This window comes from Eptatretus burgeri, chromosome 16, assembly GCF_056783735.1.
Source record: "Eptatretus burgeri isolate ZD-2024b chromosome 16, Ebu_testis_v1, whole genome shotgun sequence".
Classification (NCBI taxonomy): Eukaryota; Metazoa; Chordata; class Myxini; order Myxiniformes; family Myxinidae; genus Eptatretus; species Eptatretus burgeri.
In genome coordinates this window covers 17,605,063-17,629,646 of record NC_140976.1, presented here as the reverse complement: position 1 = coordinate 17,629,646, position 24,584 = coordinate 17,605,063, and the positions used below count along the sequence as shown (strand labels likewise).

General features: G+C 43.2%; 1 protein-coding gene across 2 annotated transcripts in view; it reads right to left on the bottom strand.

Moving 5' to 3' along the window:
* LOC147010617 (uncharacterized) overlaps window positions 1-23,922 on the bottom strand; it is a 64,597-nt gene extending 40,675 nt beyond the window's left edge. Inside the window, exon 1 of one of the 2 annotated variants that reach the window (XM_085858589.1) lies at window positions 23,651-23,922. In XM_085858589.1, the coding sequence (XP_085714715.1) occupies window positions 23,651-23,743 (93 nt within the window). In that variant the 5' untranslated portion in view covers window positions 23,744-23,922. The remainder of the gene's footprint in view (window positions 1-23,650) is intronic. The other variant, XM_085858590.1, reaches the window with a different exon arrangement.
* Between the last annotated feature and the right edge of the window lie 662 nt (window positions 23,923-24,584).

The window sequence follows — 24,584 nt, the reverse complement described above, 5'->3', positions numbered from 1 at the left end:
TCACACTGCGATGTAACACTGTGCGACTATAAATCTTGTGGTGGACTTTCAGGTGTGACGTCACGGCAAAGCATGAATAAAAAGATGATTTCAACTTTTAATCGCAAAATTACATTCTTTAAAAAGAGGAAAAAGACACGTCATATCTACTTTCTAGGGAATCAAGGGATAGATTTGTGTTGAGCTGATCTGAGCATTTCAGTTCCCCATTAATGATACTGCAGGCATTTGGAGAAACGTTTTGTGGTCAGGCGAGAAAAAAATTGAACTTTTTGGTCAAAGTTTAAAGTGTTACGTCTGGTTGAAATATTGTTTCATTTAGAAATATTGTTTCTCCATAATTCATAATTCATCTAAATGTGGCATTCTTGTTAGGTGGTGAATACTTTTGCAGGCTACTGTAACTGCTTACATATTCTTGAACTGATAATGGGGTCATTAAGGTACAAAGGAGAAAATAAATGTATGCCATATGGGATTGCCAGCAAAAACGGCAACAATGAGCTGCCACTATATGGGCCTTCAGGTGAATCAGTTATCACTACAATGAAAAATAGGGGCAATACCTCTGAGCGCTCACCTGGTAGAACAATGATATTGAGAAAGAAGTCAACGTGGGACGGAATCAGGAAAATGTACCAATGAACCAATGTTATAGCCAATGCCTATTTTTTTTGGAGCAACCCAACCCCTCCCACTCCCCATCCCCGTAAACCCCCTCAAACCCCAACTTTTGTAATGCCGTGAACAAACTTTGGTACATCATGGGTGATGAAGGTTTTGGTGAAGTTTCATTGGAATTGTGTGTGTAGTTTTGGAGAATAAAGCAAATACCTCTTTTGGGGGGCAACCACCCACCCCCCCCCCACCGCCATAAACTCCCTCCGGAGACCCTCTCAGACCACGATTTTTTTAATGCCGTGAACAAACTTTGATACAAACCAGGTGATAAAGGTTGTGGTCAAGTTTCATCAACATACATTGTGTAGTTTCAGAGAAGAAGTTGTAAGTGTTTGTGGACAGACAGATGGGCGGACTGACAACGCGCCATCCCATAAGATCCCTGGAAATACGTTCCAGCTGAGCTAAAAAGTCAGACATAATAAATGTACTACCTATGGCATAAAATTAATTCAATGATCTCAAATTAAGTCAATGATCTCTTCATTGTTAAAACAAGAGAAAGAAAAGTGTATTTTATCCAAAAAAAACTTGCTAAGATTCCCCAAAGCTTATTGTCAGGTCCAGTTTTGCTTCATTGGATTTGCATGCACGTCAGACCTAAGTTTCATGTTTCTGGAGATAATTAATGTGGCATTTCGTTAAGTTTCTATTTCTCTTTCGTTCACACCTCGAAGGTGGCGTTATCAACTGTGTTACATTAGTGACTGAGGTGTAAAGTGGTTATGATTAAAAAAGAAATTTTGGGTTTCTTGCTCTGTGATTTTATGTATTTTCAGTTTTGGACACTAATTATGTTATCGCCCACTATGTAACCTCCAGATGGTTGCTCCTCATCAACGTGCAGCCAACTTATCGGGGGAATCTTGAGAACATATACAAGTTCGAGGAAATGCTTGAATAGTTTGGTCACGGTGCCCATTTAATATCTCCTTCAAAATAAAACAATATGCTCACCAAAATTGATACACTACTACTACTACGACTACAACAACTACTACTACTACTACTACTACTACTACTACTACGTTAATGACCATTTTCCCATAATAGTGGGCTGATCAGCTGATGCCCCCCTCCCCTCACTTAGAACTGCCAAATGCTTCCTCCTCCATTAACCCCAACAACTGCATGACTCTACTGATCGCATCTTTCCAGGTCTTTTTTGGTTTACCTCTTGGACTTTTTCCCTCAACCACTAAACTGGTGACTTACTTGACAGACTTATTCTCTCTTTCTCACCACATGCCCAAACCACCTTTGTCTTCTCTTTCTCAACTCTTCCCCAGTACTATTTTTTACTTTGAGCCTCTTTCTTACGTCCACATTTCTTTGCTTATCTTTTATTGTCGCACCACACGTTCATCTCATTATCCTCAGCTCTGTCCACCTATTCTTCTCTAGTCTTCTACCCTCATTCCCAAGGTTTCACTACCATTAAACAAAACTGATCCAATACAGGCTAAATATACTCTACTATATACTTTGCTTAGATGGAAAGGTTGTACTGTAGTTAGAAAACATGAATATGAAGAAGTACGGAAAGACAACTTGCAAAAGTTGTTGAATGATGAGAATGAATGGATAAGGAGGCGGCGAGCAGGAAAGTAGAAGGTGCGGTGGAGGAAATATCAGAGGAAGAGGTGAGGTCAGCTATTAAGAAATTAAATAAAGGTAAAACAGCACGACCAACTGATGTTAGGGTTGACATGGTGGAGACAGTAAGAGAGTTGGGAGTAAAGTGGATGACGGATATGTGCAGAATGACATGGAAGAATGGTTGAGGCCCGGTGAGGAAGAGTGATGTAAGCGACATTTTTTAATGATATGATGATGATAGGCTCGGATGATAGGGTAAGGGTTAAAATAATGCTATATGGCATTAACTCCAAAATGGCCGATGTGTCCCTTACATCACTTCTCCTCACGGCGCCTCGTATATCCTTTGATGATTCGTTGCAACCAGTATAATTTTGATAATTTTGTTTAAGATGACGGGTGACCAATGACTTCCTTCATCACACAGAGGAGTGAATATTTTGGAGCAAGCATTGAAAATATTTGAAAATGTTTATTGAAGACAGATTGGGTGGAGTTGTCAATATAAATAAAGACCAATTTGGCTTTACGAGTGGAAGGTCGACCACAGATGCAATCGTTATAGTTAGACAGATTCAAGAGAAGTACTTCAAAGAAAAAGAAATTATAGCATGTGTTTGTAGATCTTGAGTAGGCATGTGATAGAGTACCAATGGTCGTTGTGGAATGGGAACTTTGGAGACGGGGAATAACAGACGATTTGGTGAGGCTAGTTATACCAATGAAAATGAGGCCATGGACATTAGCAAGAACTGGTGGAGGATGTACAAGTCATTTGAAGTGAAAGCAGGTTTACATCAGGGATTAGTGCCGATTTTTGTACAACTCACTGAACACGGTTCCACAAAACACGATATCACGATCACATGGTTTTTCTATGAGGGAACTCTTTTCGCACAACGCAGAAGGTGCCCGTTATGACAAGGTTTCTGAGCGTCAGTCGACAACATTTATTGTGCTGCATGGAACGATACCACTCACATCTCAGTCTTTTTCCCCGCCATCTTGCTCTGTGTGTGAGGCACCTCCTCGACAATTATAACTTTTAATCAGGACTTATCGGTGCCATTCATTGAATCCATGATTGGTAAGTGACCAAACATTGATAATAGTGCTTCTAAGCAAGAAAAAAAGGAAATCTATTTCGTTGGATCTTAAATTAGAAGTGTTACAGCGATATGAAAAAGGTGAACCTGCTGTGGACAATAGACATGCTCTCCGTCTTACTGAATCGACATCAAGAACAATCTGCGCAAACGCCGATAAAATCAGAGCAAGTTGCAAAAGTGTTACCTCTTTAAGTGCTATGAAAATAAGTCTTACACAAACAACCCTAACAGAGAACTACATACATTTATATAATCACATACATACATACATACATACATACATGCATATATACACACAAACACAGATATATTATGTACTGGGAAGTATTTACAAAAGCTATTGTATTTGAAGTTATAACCATAACATATGAACAATTGACTGATTTCCCAACTGCCCAGATCATCAGCTGGGCACCGGTTATCATCGAGGTTTCGATCCTTTCAGTCCATTGCCTCTCCAAATGGCGGATCCACAACCGCAGTCGCAGGTCCACATCGGTAGATTACTCAATATCAATGGACTCACAACCTTAAGGTTGTGTCCAGACAGTCAGTAAACACAGCAATGCAATCTCCTTATTCAAACTTATTTAATTACTACTTTTCTTTAAAGCATTACCACATATGAATAGCTTTAATCATACACCACTTTATATGATAATATATTAAGAAAACCACTTCACATGAATAACGAACATTACCTTGTAGATATATCCATACACAGCATATCCATCTAACCATTGACTCAAAGTGTTATTGAAATATTCAAACTGGCATTAACAACCAATTTTAACACGCTGTACTGCATATCCCAGCAACCATCAACAAATTATTTTAATGCATATTTATTATGTATTTTAATTAATTTTTTTTTTCATTTTATCTAAATATTTCCATTAATTTATACCATCTATAAATAAATATATACTAGCGATACCCATGCACATGCACGGGATAGCAGTACAACATAGCTGGTAGCAGACGACAGACCGTACACGGGGAATGACAAAAATACGCATTGTGCAAAATGAAAGTGGTACTATGGAACGCCAAGACTTTCCAAACATTGTCGGCATGTCAGCAAAGTGCCACAGCAATTTCATAGGGATCGTGTGACGGTGAGCCGAGTTTTTAGTGTGCAAGCTTGGTGTTATAATAGAGATGTATCTTCTTCTTCTTCTTCTTCTTTCGGCTGCTCCCGTTAGGGGTCGCCACAGCGGATCATCCGATCATCCGTATGATCCGCATGGAGATTTGGCACATGTTTTACGCCGGATGCCCTTCCTGACGCAACCCTGGTCGCCTCTTACGACACAGGGATATAATAGAGATGTATATATATGTATATATATACATATATATATATATATATATATACATATATATATATATATATATATATATATATAAAATCAATAATATTAATTAAAGAACTGACCTCACGAAAATAATTAATTCAATATTATGATATCATATTCAATGCAATAACAAGTGTTTACATGAAAACCAACCAAACTGAAACAAGAAAATGAGCAATCAGAGAATGCAGACCCTCGCCAGGACTTGTTTTGTGTGGTGTATTTGGTGTGGTGTTTGGAACTGGTGTGTTACGTCATTAATAAGAGCCATAACCAGAACTGCCACTTTATCACTGCTGGCCAGGTACCAAGACCTCCCACTTTGCAACCCTTCTTTGTTCAGACAATTGAACCTGACCGATGACATTGATTATTATTCAATTGAATTCAGAATGGGATGAAAATAAATTCAATTCAAATCAAATGGAAGAGCAAATAGGTCCAGTCCTGCATTGGAGTAATCAAAAGGAACCGAAACAAGCAAAAAGCAAAGATGAAGTCATCAGGAACAACCTGGATAGGATTTGCATTTCAGCTGCGACTTATTTACTCTCAAACCCATCCAGGAACAGCCATGTGAGCCGTATTCAAAAAAATCAATCACTCAATCAATAATCAATTGAATTTCCGGTTCTGGGTTCGGAGCGTCGGCAGCTCTCTTTCAGGGCTCTCTCATGACGATCTCAAAGTTAAGTTTCCAATCGTTATCTGTCCCGTTTTAACTGCTTATTTTCTCACCTACATGTTACTGTGTGTTCCTACTTCAGTTGTGTTTCAAAAATCGTGCTATTTTGTGAGTTTTCGTCGACCTTGTCTTACCTGGTTGCTTGAGGGCTACCCATCCTTCCCCTCTTGGTGAACGAACATGTTTATTTGTATTTTCTCCCCATTACCTTCAATTCCTATCTTCCCCATTTTCCCAACGTCCCCCATCCCTCCCAACGAAACACTCTGTTTCTTGTCTTAAATCCAAAAAAAAAACTACCTTTCTCCTTGCACACTCACGAGTCTCGATCCTTCCATTTCTTCCTCTTCTTCTTCTTCCTCCTGCCGGCACACCATATTTATTCGACTGAGCTGACCCTCTCTCTCGCCATTACCTTCATGATTTCTTCCTGCAACCTTTCATTCCCGAATCTTACCTGTTCTTCAAAAATACATCAAAAAATAATAATCTTCCTTGTATCCTTTCAATCTCTCCACCTCCTGAAACCACGTGTCTCTCTTCACTCTTCCTGGTACTTTTCATCGACCCAGCAGCTTCACACTGCGTTTACCGTCCAAATTCACCACATACTTCCACAATTTTACTTCAACTTTCCCTTTTCCAAATGTTACGCAATCCTTATTTCTAATAAATAATTTCACTTTTGATGAGACACCTCCCATAGCCAAGTGCTTCTCACATAACCACGTGATCTGTTTACACCCCCTGCGTTTACCGATCCAAATTCACCATTCACCTCACGGTTTTTTCTACAACACTTCCATGAGCTAATCTGATGAAAACTCTCTCAAACAATAAAAATAATAATAATAATAACAAAAATAAAAACAATCTCTTATAATGCTTCATCTTCCTCTTTCACACATTGGTACTCATTACTGGATCAAAATGCACTACTCTTCTACTATTTTAACAGACTGCTCTCAATTTGACCTCTCCTTCATGCCTTGCCTAAAAAATCCAACTGTTACAGCGTTTTTTCTCTCCATTCTCTGAATTCGCCTTTTTTGCATCCCTCAAGAAATGTGTTTAATCGCATATCTGACCAAAGACTTTTAAAAACCCAGTTTGCAATGAATGTTCAGTTTCCATCAACCATTCTTTTTTTTCCAATTTCAGTGCCAACTCACCCCTCTCACCCCTCCCTCTCAAAGCAACCATCACACTCTTCTCTCTCCAAGCCTCCCTCTCACCTCAATCAAAAACTCCCCACTCACATTTCTCCCTCAACTCTCCCCAATCACTCTTCTCCCACCATTCACCCCCCTCACTCACCCTTCTCAAAGTTCCCCCACCCCACCTCTCATCCACAAAGCTGCCTCCTTCCCCTGCCCTTTTACCTCCATCTCATCACTCCACCTCCTCAAATCCTCAACTGTCTTCTTCCCCTTTCTTGTCCCCCCCTCCCTCAGCACCACAGAGACTTTTCTCCTCCTCAAGCACTCCCCTCTCCTAGCTATTCTGCAATCCCCCACACTCTTTCAACAAACCTCCTTACCTCCCCCCCCTCGTCCCTTGTCCCACCCTCACCCTCCCCTCCCACCCCCTGCACCCAAAGCCTCCTCCCCTCCCTCTTCATTAACAGTGTGGACCTCAAATATCCGGGGCCTTCGCTCAAACCTTTCAGATCTTTCCATTCAGGTTGCCACTGACAAACCAGACATAATCTGCCTAACAGAAACTTTCCTCCCTCAAGACGTGTCTGACTCCCAAGTATCTCTCCCTGGTTACTCCCTCCTTTGGTATGACAGACCTGAGCCTCCGCCTAGTGGAGGAGTTGCACTCTTCATCAAAGACTATATTCCTCACTCTCCATGGACTGCCCTCACTCCCCCACACCACCAGGAATACCTCTGGCTACGGCTTCCCCTCTACTCCCACCTCATGTTTATATGTTTACTGTACCGTCCACCAAACAGTGATGACTTGATCTACACCTCACTATCCGAAAACAGGGACCAACTTCTATCTTCTCATCCGAACTCTCTCTCTCTCTTCCTCATATGTGGTGACTTCAATTGTCATCATGCCAGTTCGCCAGGTGTGGGTACCTCTCTCACCTGTCATAGCACTTCAGCAAAAGCTTACTGCGACTCATTGGGACTGACTCAATCGGTCAATTTCCCGACTCAGATCTCAACCAATGGTACTCCATCTCTTCTGGATCTGATTGACAAATTTCCCTGACAATATCTGCTGCTCTTCCTCCGCTACAATCAGTTCTTCTGACCATGTCCTTGTCAAAGTGGACATCTCTCTGGCTATTATCAGAGAACCATCTCAGTGCCGTCGAGTATGGCATTTCACTAAGGCCGACAGGCAGGGTCTCCAAGCAGCCCCCAAACTTATAGACTGGTCTCCTATCGCTACTTTCTCCAACATCAACTCATCCTGGGAATTCTTTCAAAGAAACTTGCTCTGCCTCATGCACAGATTTATCCCCTCTCGTATTCAGTTGTCCTACCCTTCCTCCCGCCCTTGGTTCACTGAAACTTGTGGTGAGGCAGTTGTCCTGAAAACAACTTGCCTTTGTCTCATGGAAAGCAAACCCAACTGAGGGTAATCTCAGTTCCTTCCAGAAAACTCAGAACAAGTGTGTAGCTACCCTCAGGAGAGCCAGAAAACAACATCTTTCTTAGCTCAAGTCTGAACTTTCAAACCTCTCTCCCTCCTCAAAATCCTGGTGGTGTCTGATCAAATCTGTTTCTGGTGTATGTTCCCCCTCCATCCCCTCCCTGCCCTCAAATGGCCACACTGCTGACACCGCACATGAAAAGGCTGAATGCCTAAACTCGGTGTTTGCATCAAAATCTTGTGTCCAAAACCCATCGCTTTCTCTACCCACCTTAACCAGTCACACCCAACTATCCCTGGACTCTGTGTTCTTTTCTCCTGACAATGTGGAGAGCTTGCTGTCAAACCTCAACTCAGATTCTGAAACCGGTGCAGACAGCATCAGCCCACGTGTCCTAAAACCCTGCTCTTGCTCACACGCTCTCTGTTCTATTCACCCTCTCATTTGCCAAAGGTCATCTGCAATCTGCTTGGAAATCAGCAAACATTACTGCTCTGCATAAAAAAGGTGAAAAAACAGATCCCTGCAACTACAGACCAATCAGAAATCTCCCAATCATCAGCAAGGTTATGGAATCCATCATCACTTCAGATATTAAATCCTTCCTCTTCTCTGATGGCCTGATTTCCGATCATCAATTTGGTTTCAGACCAGGTCACTCAACCCTGGATATTCTGCTTCCGCTCTCCCAACAATGGGTGGAGGTCCTTAATGCCGGACATGAAATCAGAGCTGTATCCCCAGATATATCGCGTGCTTTGACACGGTCTGGCACACTGCCCTGCTCACCAAACTCTCTTCCTATGGTATCCAAGGCCATCTCCACTCACGGCTCGTAGACTTCCTCTCCTGTTGTAGTCAACGTGTGGCCCTAAATGGAGTTCTTTCATCCCCTCTTCCTGTAGGGGCTGGAGTTCAAGGCAGCGTTCTGGGCCCTGTTCTTTTTCTGGTTTTCATCAATGATCTCTCCGACTCTCTGGAAAATCCTCTATATCTCTTTGCTGATGACTCCACCCTCTGCCGTACCATCTGTCATGCCTCAGACCGGCATGCAGCAGCTTCTTCGCTCGCTGCAGATCTGGGTAAAATCACAAACTGGTCCAAACACATGGAACATGTCTTTCAATCCGGACAAATCTCACACTCTCACTATGTCTCTCCAAAAGGACCGTTTGGCAACCAGCCCCCCCATCTCCACCCATCCACTTTCTCAACAATCCTCTGGAAGAAGTCCTTTCTTTCAAGCTTCTGGGTCTCACTATCTGCCAGGACGTTTGCTGAGAAAGCCACATTTCAAACCTGGCCTACATAGCCAGTCGCCGACTGGGAATCCTCCGTCATGCAAAGTCTTTCTTCAGCCCACCTGAGCTCCTGACCACATACAAAGCTTTCGTCTGCAGCCTGATGGAGTACTGCTCTACGCTCTGGGCTGGTGCTCCTGCCTCTCACCTTTTTCGGCATCACTCTGTGGAAACCAAGGCATTTCGGATCATTCGCATCTCCTTTGATAAGGCTGAGTCTTTGGGCCTCTCACTCTCTCACCGCAGGCTGGTCGGTGGTCTTTTTGTCTTCTACCATCTCCTCTCCAGCCTCGCCCCCCACCACTCTCTCTCTCTCTCGTTTCCTCGTTTCGACGAGCCAGGGTCGAGCTCGTTTCCTTTCTCTTGGTGGCCAGGGTTGAGCTCGCTTCCTCTCTCTTGGTGGCCAGGGTCGAGCTCTCTCTCTCTCTCTCTCTCTCTCTCTCTCTCTCTCTCTCTCTCTCTCTCTCTCTCTCTCTCTCTCTCTCTCTCTCTCTCTCTCTCTCTCTCTGCGATTTGTCCCCACCACATTTGCGCAGGGCGCTCAAGATCTGCCAACAACCCCCTTCTCGTAAAACTACCAAAATCATGAATCACTGCTCATCTTTACTCTTTCGTTCCTCTCTTTTTTCCCACCTTTGGAATAAACTCCCTCATTCACATTCTTCCCTCCAGGCCTTCAAAACAGATTTTCACCACCACCTCTTATCATCCCCCATCCAAATCCTCGATCTTTTCTACCCCCCGTTAATCTACCCAAGCCCACCTCCTTCAAATTTCCTGCTTTCCTTCCTGAAAGTCCCTGTAATGTCCATCTTGTATTCCCCATGTTCCCCATCCCATTCCTCTCCCTTCCACAGATCTCCTAATGTCTCTGTTCCCCACTAATTTTGTACTTCCCACTCCCGCCCCTCGTCTCATACCCCCCTTGCTGTGCATTGTGTGTTCGCTCTCATATGAGCCTCGACAAGGTATACAAAATTAAAAATAAATATATAAATAAATAAATAATCAAAAATAACCCAGATCAAAAAAAAATAATTCTGGCTGCCAGACCATGTCTCTAATCAGATTGAAATTTCAAATATATATTCCACATCACTACCAGATCATAATTGTGACGTTCCACGTCGATTTATCAAGCGGTTCAAGACAAGGAATTTTAAAAAGATTTTCGCTCAATCCAATATGGCTGCCAGACCACGTGACATCAATTATTCGTGAATACCCTGGTATCCCCAATGCTTGGGAGTATGTGTGGTTTCCCCTCGATCTGTCCAGCCTTCTGGAGAAGATTTTTTTTATCGGTTTTAGGGTAAATCCAATGTGGCTGCCAAACCATGTGACCAATGACATCATATGTGTGAACCATATATTTGTCATGGATTGGCAATCATACCTAGAAAGTCACCTCAATCTGTTCAGCCACTTCAGAGAAGAAGATTTTTTGAGGTTTCTTTTTTTTTTAACCAATATAGCTGATGAATCACGTGACCATTGACGTCATCATTTTTTTTTTTCTGTGGACCATTTTATCGCTAGATGACCCTCAAAAATTTTCATGCTGATCAGATGAAGTGTTCTACATATGCAATAATGATGTCATAACCAAGGCACCTATGATGTCAAAAAAAAAATCACACTTATTCCCCATGAGGAGTACTTGCCATGTGCCAAGTTTCAATTTTTTTTCCTTGGTGAGGTTTCTGTTTTTCAAACATGGCTGCTACACCACGTGACCTATGACATCATAATTATCATTAAAACATTCTACATGAGTAGTTGCTCCTATCATGAAAATTGTGTCATAATCTGACAAGCGGTTGCGGAGGAAAACACTAAAGTCCTGTGCGGACAAACAGACAGGCAGACAGACAAACAAACGGACCCAAATGCAATACCCTCTCCATCGGCGAGGATAGTAAAAGGTGACAATCTCACAAGACCTGATCAAACAATCATCCAAATATCACCCGTTTAAATGATGTAAAAACCTTCTCAGCATGTTTCACAAAATCATCCTTCACTGAACAAAATCTTGTTAATCTATGTAGCTGAGATGAAAAGACATTGCAACCCATTTTAATTGGTGCATTGCTACTTGGAAAGGAGTACAAGACTAAAGGGAAACTGAAATAATCAACTTTATGATATACACTTGTACGAAACCATTCTGTCCAACTCGAGCCAACACATCCAGATACGCAGCAACTGTACAATCATTACCACTTCTGTTTACAGTCAGGTTATCTGGATAAATCTAGAGAAGCTGACAATCAAAAAAATTATGGTTAACCACACAAATATCATGTGTATAACGACATGTATCAGATAATATTTTAGCGAATCCTAATTTTTTTCTCCTTCATCAGTTTCTGCATGAATGAAAATTCACAGAAAATAAGAAATATGTCCATTGGTCGGGGGCTGCAATTCCCACCCATGGGAATACCCTTAACCTGTTGAAATATTGTCCCACAAAAAGACACAAAAGTGTGAAATAAAATTAAGTTAACAGCATCCTTAAACTTCTGCTTATCAAAACAGTGAAAACTTGAGTATTTACTTTTTTTATTATAAAAGAATACTTCATCAAACCTGACACATACAAACATATTAAAAGAGTTTAAAACCTTGTTAATCACTTTTAAAGAGTGAATCCCTCACGAGTACAAAATCTAAATTTTTTAGATCCTTGTGGAGAATATCGAAGTCTTACTCACGTTGTTGTTTTTCATCTTCTTCGTGTGGACTTTTTTGTTTCACAGCCTACAGTTTTCATCGAAACTTCCTGAAACTTGGCATATATATATATATATATATATATATATATATATATATATATATATATATATATATATATATATATATATATATATATGTAAAAATACCCTGCGCAGACAGTAACCATCTCTGATTTTTGAAAATTCCTCCTAGAAATAAAGTTATGACGTCAAAATATCTCCGCTAATGGAAATCGCCTAAAAAATTATCTCCGAAACTAGGCAAGCTTTTTTAATCCTGTTTGCGGAAATCGAACAGGGCATTAGCAGAGATGAATTACCGCACATATGAAACATCACTATGACGTCATATCAATTTTTATGACGTCATTACGATTTTTGGACATTTTTGTTTCACAACGCAGAGTTTTCATCGGATCTTCGTGAAACTTGCCATGTATACACAGAAAGCCCATGCGCAGGCAGTAACCATCTCCGATTTTGGAAATTCTTTCTAGAAAAAAAGTTGACATCATAATATCGCCGCTAATGGAAATCGCCTATACCATTATCTCCGAAACTAAGCAAGCTGTTTGAATTGTTTGCGGGAATCAAGCCGGGTATTAGCACAGATAATTTATTGCAAACCTGATACATCACAATAACGCCATATTCGTTTTTTATGACGTCATGATTAAGAGGATGAGGATCTTCGCTCATTTGAGCTTGTTTATATAAAGTTAAAAACGAAAAACGTTGATTGACTTGATATTGAGGCATCTAATCTTATCGAAGAACTCAAAAAAAGAATTAATGCTCCAGAAAGTGTTCATATCAGAATTATTCTCAATTGCTGAATAATATTTCCTGAACTGTTCCCCAACAACTTGAAAGCCTCAATTAACTACAACCGATAACTGTTTGGTGGAACATTGCCTGGCACCACCTATTAACCTGCAGTGTCTATAGAAAATATAGTTTAACAGTCTTATCCTCTTTCAAATTTTTTAACCTTTTGTTGCCTCCTAGCCTGGAATTGAATTACATTAAATCAGACTTTTTCCACCTTTATTTATTCATCGTAAACCACAACTTCCAAGTGAAAAACAAATTCTACAAATTTCAGAAAATTAATTAAAAATACAAAACCAGAATATCTTGGTTGAATAAGTGCCCACCGCGCTTATAATAGCAATGGTAAATGAGCTTAGGTGTAACCAATCACCTTCAAAATGACACACCAAGTTGCTGTATTTTCTGGTGTATAAATCACGGCCATGTATGAACCGCACCCCTGCTTTTCACCCTCAAAAAAAAAAAAATAACTTTTCCGGTGTATTAACCGCACCAATGTTTTTCACCCTCAAAATAAATGAATATATTGATCATTATATTTTCTGATCTAGATCTACAGTAAATACGTCCATACATTAACTTTGTATGGAACAAAGCGACAGAAGTATCAGCATACTTACTCCCGTGTCTGCTTAATTTCATCGAACACTCTTATTCTTATTTTCAAGAGGTTGAAGAGAGAGGAGAGGACACCAAGAAGTTTTTATTTTTCTTTCTTATTTTATAATATTATAAAGAGGATTTTTTTGTGCCTATAAAAAGATAGACAAGGGATTTACACCGGTATCATGTGTTTATTGTGGATTTGTGGCCCTGAAAAGGGTCGTTTGGGTTTGGTGAAACTTTTCAGCTAAACCTGAGGAAATCCTCGTCATTGCTTTCCTCATCGAAGATGGCACTTAACTCCTTGTCCGAATCAGGGTAGAGCAAGTCCATGTCACTGTCACCGTCATTTGCAGCCTCCTCCTCCCAAATGATATCCTCTGTGCCGTCCATGTTGTTGGACATGCAGCATTTCAGAAATGCTCACTTGATGATGTCCGACGGTATCTCCTCCCACACCTTGACGATCCAGCCACAGATCATCGGAAGGTCGACCTTTCTCATTCTCCCGATGAACACCGGCCATCTCCCAGTCAACATCATGCTCAGCCAGCGTAGCAACAGGAGTAATAAAGTTCAACCAAGATGCATGTGGCCAATGCTCCTCGGAATCCGAGTCAAAAATCCCGGCTGGAAACACGTCACAAAATGTTCATTTTCAACTGGATGAAAATACCAAGTCCAGGAAATAGGAAAGTTTGTCTGTGGTGGTTCCACCAAGATGCAGCTAATGTTCCTCGAAGCCCAGGTCAAATACAAAGGCCTGTGAAATAAGAAAGTTCATCTGGTCGACCCGAGTAATCTGTAAGAAGCAAGTTAGAAACCGCTGATATAAACGAGGGAAAATGAAGAGAACAAGGAAGAACGAAGAGAACCAAAGGAAGCCAAAAAGAACTGAGCAGCACTCGTACTTCTTAAAGCGTCACAGTCTTACATGGCTCCTTGCTCTCGTTAGATCTCTTCTTCTTAAGAATCTCTTCATGATAACTCTCGCTCTCTTCTTTTTAAATCCATTTCGTGCCCACGAAAAGAAAAGTACTCGGGGTTGATTGATTGCTCCTAGTTTTAAGCCATACCCCACTGTCCAGCATTTCCTAGCATCACGTCAGCTTGTAAGGAACAAGCTTGGTGGATTAATTCTGCCTGCACCGGATGTCCATGTAGAAAATGATGCATGTAAAATGATAGTCACCACCAAAAGTCGCTCATCTATCCACCCCTTCTGCTGCGCACGAACAATGACGCCGACTGGAAACTTGTCTTTGGGGCTCCGTTATTGGACTCTAGTTATTGTCTTTGGGGCTCTGTTATTGGACTCTAGTTATTGAGAATAATTCTTCTTTTGTGTTTAATGGTGTTTTCAGAGCCGCAAGGCTCTACATATATATGCCACACACCAAAACTCTGGGTGTCTCCATTTTTTATTTATTTAATTTCCACACATGGTTAATAAAATGCTGTACAAACTCTTAACCTGAAACGATTTTCAAAATTTAAATGGCAGAATTGAGCTTAACAGCAGTTCCGACTGCTGTGAACAAAAGTGTTCATTTGGAATATGATTGAAATTCAGCATTGATCGTGTTTTTGGACCGATTTTCGAACCGAACCCCAAACCTTTACCTTTTTTGCTGAAAAAAAGGGCGGTTTATACACCGGAAACTATGGTAATTGGCCGAAATTTTTACAAAGCACAGCAAAATTATTAACAGCCTTATGTGCTGGAGCTATTATGTAGCTATCATGGAGAACATGAATGTCTTTACGAACACTCAGCTTGTTCAATACTGGTTTCGACTGACCCAGTGCAAGCAAAAAAGACCCTAAGACTGACCCTAAAAAAACTTAATCCTTTTATCCAGGACTTCCACAACTCTGTTAAACCATGCATTAAAACTCTCAAAAATTATAGTTAACCACACAAATATTATCTATATCATGACATATATGACATAATATTTTAGCTAAGCCTAATTTTTTTCTCCTTCATCAGTTTCTGCGTAAATGAGAATTCACAGAAAATTAGAAAAATGTCCTCGAGTCGGGGACTGCAATTCCCACCCATGACAACACCCTTAACCTGTTGAAACATTATCCCACAAAAAGACCCAAAAGTATTAAATCAAATCAACAGCATCCTTAATCTTCTCCTTTACAAAACAATGAAAACTTGAGTATGAAACATTATTCATATTTGGAAGGAAGCAATGGAATGTAAGGGATTGAAGGTGAATACTGACGTATCTAGAATGACGCTCGGTAGAGCGCATACCTCTGCCAAGCAATGGCTGATCTGCCAGAGCATATCGGGTCCAATACATTTTTGAAATATCATGCCGTGTATCATTTTTGGCCCGATCTCCCAATGGTGAAGAATTACTTCAAAAATTCTAGTAGCCAGATCTGGATCTGGATCTTCACCAAAATCTAATCAGGTAGTCCTTGTCATTTACCCAACCTCTCCACCAAATTTCATCTGAAGCCGTCAACAACTTTTTGAGATATCCTGCACACAGACAGACAAACAGACAGACAGAGGTGAAAACATAATCTCCTTCCACATCCCGTGGCGGAGGCAACGATCTCATGGTTAATGGCGAAGAAGGCAAAAATAAGTAAAGTGGGAAATGTCCCTAGGTGACTTGTGGTAAGGGAGTACAGTCAAATTATATTCACTGTGTGTGTGTGTGTGTGTGTGTGTGTGTGTGTGTGTGTGTGTGTGTGTGTGTGTGTGTGTGTGTGTGTGTGTGTGTGTGTGTGTGTGTGTGTGTGTGTGTGTGTGTGTGTGTGTGTGTGTCTTGCTAAAAGGTGGTATCATTGGATATGCAGTGGAGTTAAGGGACGTTTGGGTAGAGTGGCTTGCAGTTTCAGATGTAAATAAAAGTGCAAATCAAGATGCTGAGAACATGGGGGTAGTGCATATGGGATTTGAAGTTAAGCTGCAAAAGATTAAGATTTTTTTGTTACTTGGAAGATATGTTTGATGCAGGTGGTGGAGCTGAGTTAGCTGCGAGAACGAGGATGAAGGTATCATGGAATAAGTGGAAAGAGTTGAGAGTCTTCATCATAAAACCTCATTACTGAAGTTGATACTTCATCGTCGATAAAATCGACACTTCATCGGAATTTTTTTCATTGCTTCAGTTTGTGGACGAGGTTATAATGCAGATATTACAAGTTGGACTTGTAGATCGATCACAAACTTAACTTCAAGCTAAGGGTGGTCAATAGTTCGTAGTAATTTTGGAGATCTGGGCTGGCAGAAAATCTCAGAGCTAGTTTGTGTTCCTTTGAGCTGTTTAGTCAAGGTTTAATTCCCGAGGGTGGCATAATTGGCCGAGGGAATGCCCGTTGTACTGATGCAATGCGCTCTGCTGATTCGGGCAGGAATTTAGAATTTGGTTATGATGCTGGAGATAGCTCGCCTACTCTTCACGAAGGACACCATGGGATCATTAACCTTCACCAACTCATGCAAGCATACAGGATTACCAGTTTAATGTCCATCTGAGGGACAGCACACACATTGATTAAACACTCTTGTGAAACACCAGGATGACAGTTTATAGCCGGTTCAGGATTCAAACCCAGGCTAGACAGCATAGAGGAGAGTATGCGTACCTCTCGGCCATCTTGTCAGCCCGAGTGGAATTGGTAACTCATGCCTTATGAAAGAATCTACTCCAAAATTGAAAAGCTCTATTTAAGATATTGATTGATTGATTGATTGATTGATTGATTAATTGACATCAGTGAATGCGATATCTGACAGGTGAGCAGAAAATGTCCGCAGTTTACAGGGAACCTCATAGCCGCAAGTTGGTGGCCTCATTGATAAATCTCTGCGTGACTATTTTACCATTCCTGTTACTCCACAATCATGGAAACTGCAGGACATCAGCATATCCCTTCTAGCAGCTATTCTTGATCAATGACATGAAATGCCAACGCATTGGCACCTTACCATCGACTAAGAAGAGCTGAAGAGGGGATGTCCCAATGCGCCCCGACTTCTCCAACATCACCTTGGGATCAAACGACTCGCCCAGCCGACATCGTCACTTTCCATGGCTCTGCTCGAGCTGTGTTCTCGCACGATTACCTCCATCTGAGCTATTCCATTCTCAGTCGATTCATTGCAGTAAAGTGGGACTATTGTACATAAACTATGCAACAAGGGTTCTTTGAGCTGATGACAATCCTGCAGCTTCAGCTCAAGTACACCTTATTCGCAAATCCGCCACAGGTTAATCACCCTCTCAAAAGTGAAGATTGTAACACCCCACGTGATAACATCTTGATACCCTCCCTGTAATGAAGCAATGAAGGGTGGTCGCCAAGAAAAAAGCACACGAAACTGGTCAATTACCCAGAAATGTTAGCATCAGAACCCGAGGCAAGGAGTCGCACCCCTCCCGTGCAGGCCAAAGTCTCGGCCTGGTACGTATAAGTGTGGCAGATAATTGCATTATTTTCACAATAATCTCTTGAGGCCTTTCCATCCCATAGCGGAGGTTAATACTTTTCATCATCGTGTTAACCGGATGAATCCCGTGACAAGAGGCACCCGCCTGTGGTTGGAGTCAATGATGGGCCATACGCGGTGTTCAAATTATTGTTTCCAAACCATCTATTTTTTGCGTGCAATGAAGGTTGATAAATGATGGATCTCATTGTGAGTTTAGTACCCGGGCCGTGGTGGATGAAGTCGTTTTATTTGTACAATTAAGGGCCATCTATAGATTACTACCAAATACCACCCGTCGTTTCGCAGACGGGAATACCAAGAGAGAGGGGAGAGAGAAAGACAGAGAAAGAGGGATGGGGAAGAGAGAGGTGGGGTGGGGAGGGAGGAGGAGCGAAAAGGGGGGGGGTGAGGATGGGGTGCAGCTCAGAAAGGGGGCACCGAGGAAAGGGGGAGAGGGGGGAGAGAGAAGGGATAAGTGAGGAGGGGTGGTGGAGCGAGGAAGAGAGGAGCGAGGAAGGGGGAGGGCGACTCCTCACCACATGTCGCTATACACTCCAGGAGGGCGGGGGTGTGAGTAGGGGGAGGGGAGTGTAAGCAAGAGAAAGAGAGGAGGGGAGAGAGAGAAGGAGGTGTGGGAGGAGAGTGCTGCACTTTATTAGGAGGGGAGTGAGGAGGAGACAGACAGAGAGAGCAAGAGTGAGAGAAAGAGGGCTGGGGGGAGAAAAAGAGAGAGAGAGCTGGGGGGGGGGAGAAAAAGAAAGAGAGAGAGCGAGAGCGAGAGAGAAGAGAGAAGAGAGAAGAGAGAAGGAGGGCTGGGGGAGAAAAAGAGAGAGAAAGGTGAGGGGGGGGGGGTTGCTAGCAAAGGAAATGTTACATTATTCTTTATGACCACACACACACACACACACACACACACACACACTTCCCTATTTATGTTATCAATGCATTCCTGGAAAACATCATTTAAATTTAAATAATATAAATCAAACTCTAAAATCCCACTGACTTGAAAATGTATTAAAGAGGGAATGTGTTCCTGACGGAAAAAATAAATTAAGTGGAAATTTTAAAGAGTAAATTAATTAATTAAATCATTATTAGAATAAAATACCACACATAGGAATCTGGTCATCTTCTTTTTTTCCTGTGCAGCACAAGGCTGCAAGTCACATCATTGAATGAGGGTGCGGCAGTGCTGCTGATGCAGTGCCCCTGTAAGGTTGGAACAGCAATTTGTAATTTGGCCAGGATGCCAGGGATAGCTCTCCTACTCTTTGCAAAGGACACCATGAAGGGATCTTCAATGTCCTCCAACTAAATCGGGCAGATGTGACGCCAAGTTTAATGTCCATCCGAGAGACGGCACACACATTCATTAATCACCCTGCCTGTGAAACACCGGGATGACAGTTTCTAGCTGGTTTGAGATTCGAACCCAGGCTAGACAGCCTCGAGCGAGTGTGCGTACCTCTCAGGCCATCATGCCGTGGAGTGGGGATGCATTGCTTTGTAGCCGCTGAAAACATTTTTAAATTCTCTCTTGAACTCGAAGTTCGCTTTACTTTTACTCTACTCGTCTAATTTATTTTGCCTTCCAAACTCCGGGGATTTCCGCATCTTGAACCGAGCCGCAGTCACGATGCCCACTGCTCACATATCTTCTTCTATAATAATAGCGGGAGCTTTCGGCAGCTTTAAAATTATTTATGTTGCACTCAATGAACTTACACTTCGGGGATATTCCTTAATCTTTTCTTCACTTAATGTAATGGTGGAAACAGTAGAAAAAGTTCAGTTTAATGCTTTAGCAATTTCACATGTTCTTGTGTAAATTTGGAGAAGATGGAAGCATAACCTTCCTTAAATAAAAATGCTTATTCGCTTAGTTATAATAATCGGTAATTTCTTAACATTTTCAGATTTCACTCCAGATTTCAACCCTCAATCAGGCCACGAGATCCGATCGTCAAATCCGAAATCATATTTCGATTATACACTTTAATTAGCCTGTGAGAGTAGATCATGTTGCCAAGGCAAGGCGTTTTTTCATACGTCAAATCAAAATGGCAGCTCAGGCACCTAAGAAAGGGTGCGTGGATGGAAATCAAGATGCCGAGAACACGGGGATAGTGGATATGGGATTTGAAGTGAAGCTGCAAAAGGTTAAGAGTTGCTGTTACTTGGGAGATATGTTTTTGTTACATCGCTTCTCCAAAATGGCACCCCTGTGCGGAGAAGTTGGGCTGACCAAGGATAAGCTTTTCATGAAGGTAAGCCATTAATTATCTTCAAAAGAGGTTTTTAACTTCACCCAAATATCCAGTTTTCTTTCATGCACTCCTTTGGAGTTCCCTTAGTATGCATGCAAAATTTTGGGTCGCGAGGTTTCATGGTTTTGGAGTTATGGAGGAGATACAAACACAACTTATTATTATAGAAGATGTATGAAAATCGAGAGGAATTTTAACCATGGTATTCGATACATTCTTTTACCTTTCCCTTCCCTTCCCTCCTTTTTACTTTGCTCCCGAACTTCTCAACCCTCCTTTATTCCTAGTCCTATTACCATCTTGCATTTCTTTTTCCCACTCCTCCTCATCCCCTTTCTCCAATGAGTGTGAAACAAACAGATGGCCCCAAATGACAATACATATCCATGTTCCTTCAACCTTTCCCAAGGTAAAGGTGCTTTTGTCTCTCTAACTCTTGTTCTTTCAACGTGATGCTTGAACTTTATCAAGAGTCAGGAGTCGCCTTCAAGTCGGGCAAGACAATGAGTATTTGTGAAATATGATATTTCTGGGAATTAACATGTGCGGACAATAACAGGTGAACAGGTGTTCATGGAGATTCTGACAATTTTAAATCAAGATCGAGGCTCATGGAAGAAATTAAAAAAGCAACAAACTAAGCCTGGTGTTTGGCTTGACGGTCAAGGAGGCTGGCTTAACATCTTAGTATCTAGAGTTTGAGCCTCTTTTCCGTTGAATTAACATCAGGTGGGTTGGCTGGAGTGGTCGGCTTGGGATCCTAGGATCCTGAGTTCAAATCCTGCTTGGTTGTTGAATGAATACCAGGTGGGGTTGACTCAGCCTGTCATCCTTCCGAGGTTGGCAAAATGAGTACCAGCTTGCTGGGATCCTGCGTCAGAGTGGCGACCCATCCAGGTTTGTACCCAATAGCCAAGGAGACTGCTGAGGCAGCACCAACGCTCTGCACAGAGTATGGTCCCAATGGATGGATACTCTATGTGAGGTGTATTTAACCAATCACCCAATCGGAGGCGATCACTGACTGCTACCTTTGACCGTCAAGTGCAGGAAAAGTAGGTTTCACCCGTAAGTTAGCAATCAGAGAGGGCCCCCTATCGCGACACAAGCAAGCCCAGCCAGCCAGACCGGACCGATGACTCGACGTACTCACAACCTTGAACCCACATCATGGAAGTAATAACACATGTGGATGTCGAGAGGGTTTGCCAAAGGGTGTTCAAAGCCACACTTCCGTTTTGATGCAACTTTGCACTGCTCACGGCACGCTTGGTAAGCGGAGATCCTAAAACCAGCTCGGAAGGTCTCAGGAATCGTTTACCTTGATCCACAAATCAAAGATTTCCAGGTGCTGCACGCGCAGGTACCAATACGCCACCAATTCCGAAGGACAGATCGGTTTACGAGGGGCTGGGTACATTTGGACGTCGCCTTGATCAGCTATCCTTGGCCGATGAAATCAAGTGGCGACACATCGGAGCTTGACAAGTTTGTAAGTGTCAATGCGTTGCCACTTAATACGAGGGTCAACAATGGCTGCTGGAGGGGGATGTCCCAATACACCCCGGTGTCCCATCAAGGTGTGCAGCACCGAAAAATCATCCGTGGAATAGAAAATTTATAACAACAGCTTTTTCACTATTGAGTTGCCACAAACAGGCGGATAAGAACCGCAAAACTGCAAATATAATTTTGAGCACCACAAGGACGTGGGACACAATGTGCTATGAGAACGCAGTTTGATGCTTTGGATGAGACTTTGCAATTTGCGTTCCCGCCTGAAAATTGCTGAAAATTGCAGCCTCGTTCGAGCGTCGTTGGGATTTCACCAATAATGGAGCGAAGAACATTCGATACTACTGTACTGTACTCTGTATTTCACTCACGCAACGCGCAGAATTGCGATCGTTGGGACAAAGCGCAGAAAGCCACGCCCACACGGTCAGGCCACGCCCACAGGATCAGGCAACGCCCCCTATTTCTCCCGCCATCGCTCACGAAATCGTCCCGCCCCCTTCATCTCATCGTCTCTTCCCGCGAAACCTTCGCAAGCAGAGAACCCGATAATTTCGTTGCTTTAAAGACTTAAAAGTAATTGTGAAAACAACGATTTCATTTTAACGTTCGGAAATAAATAGAGCTGGCGGAGGTAGTTGTAGAATAATACTTGCCCAGCTTCAAACGTACCGCACCTCCCCCGATCTCTCCCCCATCGTCGCGTTTCCCCCCTCCCCTCCGTCCCCAACGCCCCTCCCCCGATCTCTCCCCCAGCGTCGCGTTTCCCCCTCCCCTCCGTCCCCAACGCCCCTCCCCGATCTCTCCCCCATCGTCGCGTTTCCCCCCTCCCCTCCGTCCCCAACGCCCCTCCCCTATCTGCAGCTGCGCGCAATTTTGCACGGATTTAACCCTTTCCTCCTCGTACCATCATCATCAGAGAGAGAGAGAGAGAGAGAGAGCTCCACCACGTACACGTACACGTGCAGCGGAGCAGGTGTCCGAACGCACGGATAACCCGAGCACGAACCATCGACAAATAGTAATACAATATAATATCAGGACGACCCGCTGCGAGCTGCCAATTTAAGTAGGAGGCGTTAATTATATATTTATTTATTTATTAATTAACTGATGATGATAATGAATATACGGCCGAGGTTCGTGAAATCACAAACCCTTTGTTTCTCGTCGACAAAAGATCGTACGTCCGTACGTACGTACACCTGAATGCGCGCACACCCGATTAAGTCGGCGAGTCTCGGTGCCAGTGGCAGTGCCGGAGACGTGGAGGACGTGGAGGACGCATTCATTCATTAAAGTTCTTCCCCGTCCGGTTAAAAGGGTCATTGGCCGTCTCAGCACGTCCAGGGACATCCGTGCGGATTATATAGCCCGGTCCGGATTGCACGACGCGCGACGCGCGACGTTCCGCTCGTCATCGTCGTCGTGCGACGCGGTGTCCGCGAGACGGACATGATGCGCATGGCGCGCCGATTCGAACGCACGATCATCATCCCCGATGGAGCGACGGGCGGACTGTTCTTTACATTGTACACGAGTTTATGTACACACTCTCATCGGGAAGGTGTTTCTATCTTGTGTCCTGCTCGTGTCTTGAGAAAATAAATAAAACCTCCGGCGCTGTCTGAGCCGACACTGAAGGCGGATCCCGATTCGAGAACTTTTTGAACGTCTCTCGGAACACCGGCTCGAGATGAGTGCGGCGGACACGGCCTCGAACCGTCGTCGTCGGGACCACGTCCGATCCCGAACCCTTAACACTTCGTACCATTGTGCCGGGCACGTCGGACGTTCGTCGCACTCCCTCCCCGACCCCACCTCCACCCCTCTCCCTCCCCTCCGTCATTAACCCTCTCCGCGCCTTACCTTCATCTCTTCGTTGATCTCCCGTTTGACCGGATGCGCCGGCTTGCGGCATCGCTTCTCCGCCGGTCGTCCTTCCCTTTCGGCTTCGGCCATGCCTCCCGGGGTGGTTCCCCACCCCGGACCCCGGGGGGGTCGCGCTGCCCGCCAGGACCTGCCTACAGCGGTCTCCCCAGGTCGAGGCGCGCGCCCCGCATAGTCAGGACGCGCTGTGCGCCGCAGGACCCGAGCACCGAGCGAGCTCCTTACAATTCCTTCCTTCTTTCATTCGCATCGCACATTCAATCGGCGGTTCTTTCGATCGCGCCTCCCTCTCCTCGCACCTTCCCTTCTTGCCCGGGTCAGCGTCTTCATGGGTTTCCAGCTCCACGGGTGAAAAATGGCACACAACGGTCCTTGTAATCGAGTAAATGTACACAACATCAATTACAATCATCATCACGTGCTTTGCACCACTCGTGTGAAACGCTTGTGCACATTCTGAGATGAAAAAGTGTTGCTCTGGATGGTAACTTGTGCAAACAGCATTCGGGGTGCGATGCAGGTCACGTACTTTATAACTCGATATATTATCAAAAGTCCAAGAAACTTCACCACCAAGAGACCCTTTTGAGATTTCGAGGAGGGAAAACACTTTTATTCATGGCATGTCGGGGATGGGAGCGGTGGGGTAGTGGTGGTATGGGAGCGGTGGGGTAGGGGTGGTATGGGAGCGGTGGGGTAGTGGTGGTATGGAACCTGATTAACATTGATCTATTTAACAAGTGTAAAATTATGACAAGCAAATACAAGTTGTTCAACTACTTGTTATTTTTTTTATTATTCGTTTATTCGGCAAAAAATTGAAATTCTGTTCCCGTAATTTGCAGTGCCCGGAACATCAGACGAATGACTTAGTTGAGCTGTTCAGCCTGGGTTCAATTCACGACTGTCTCAT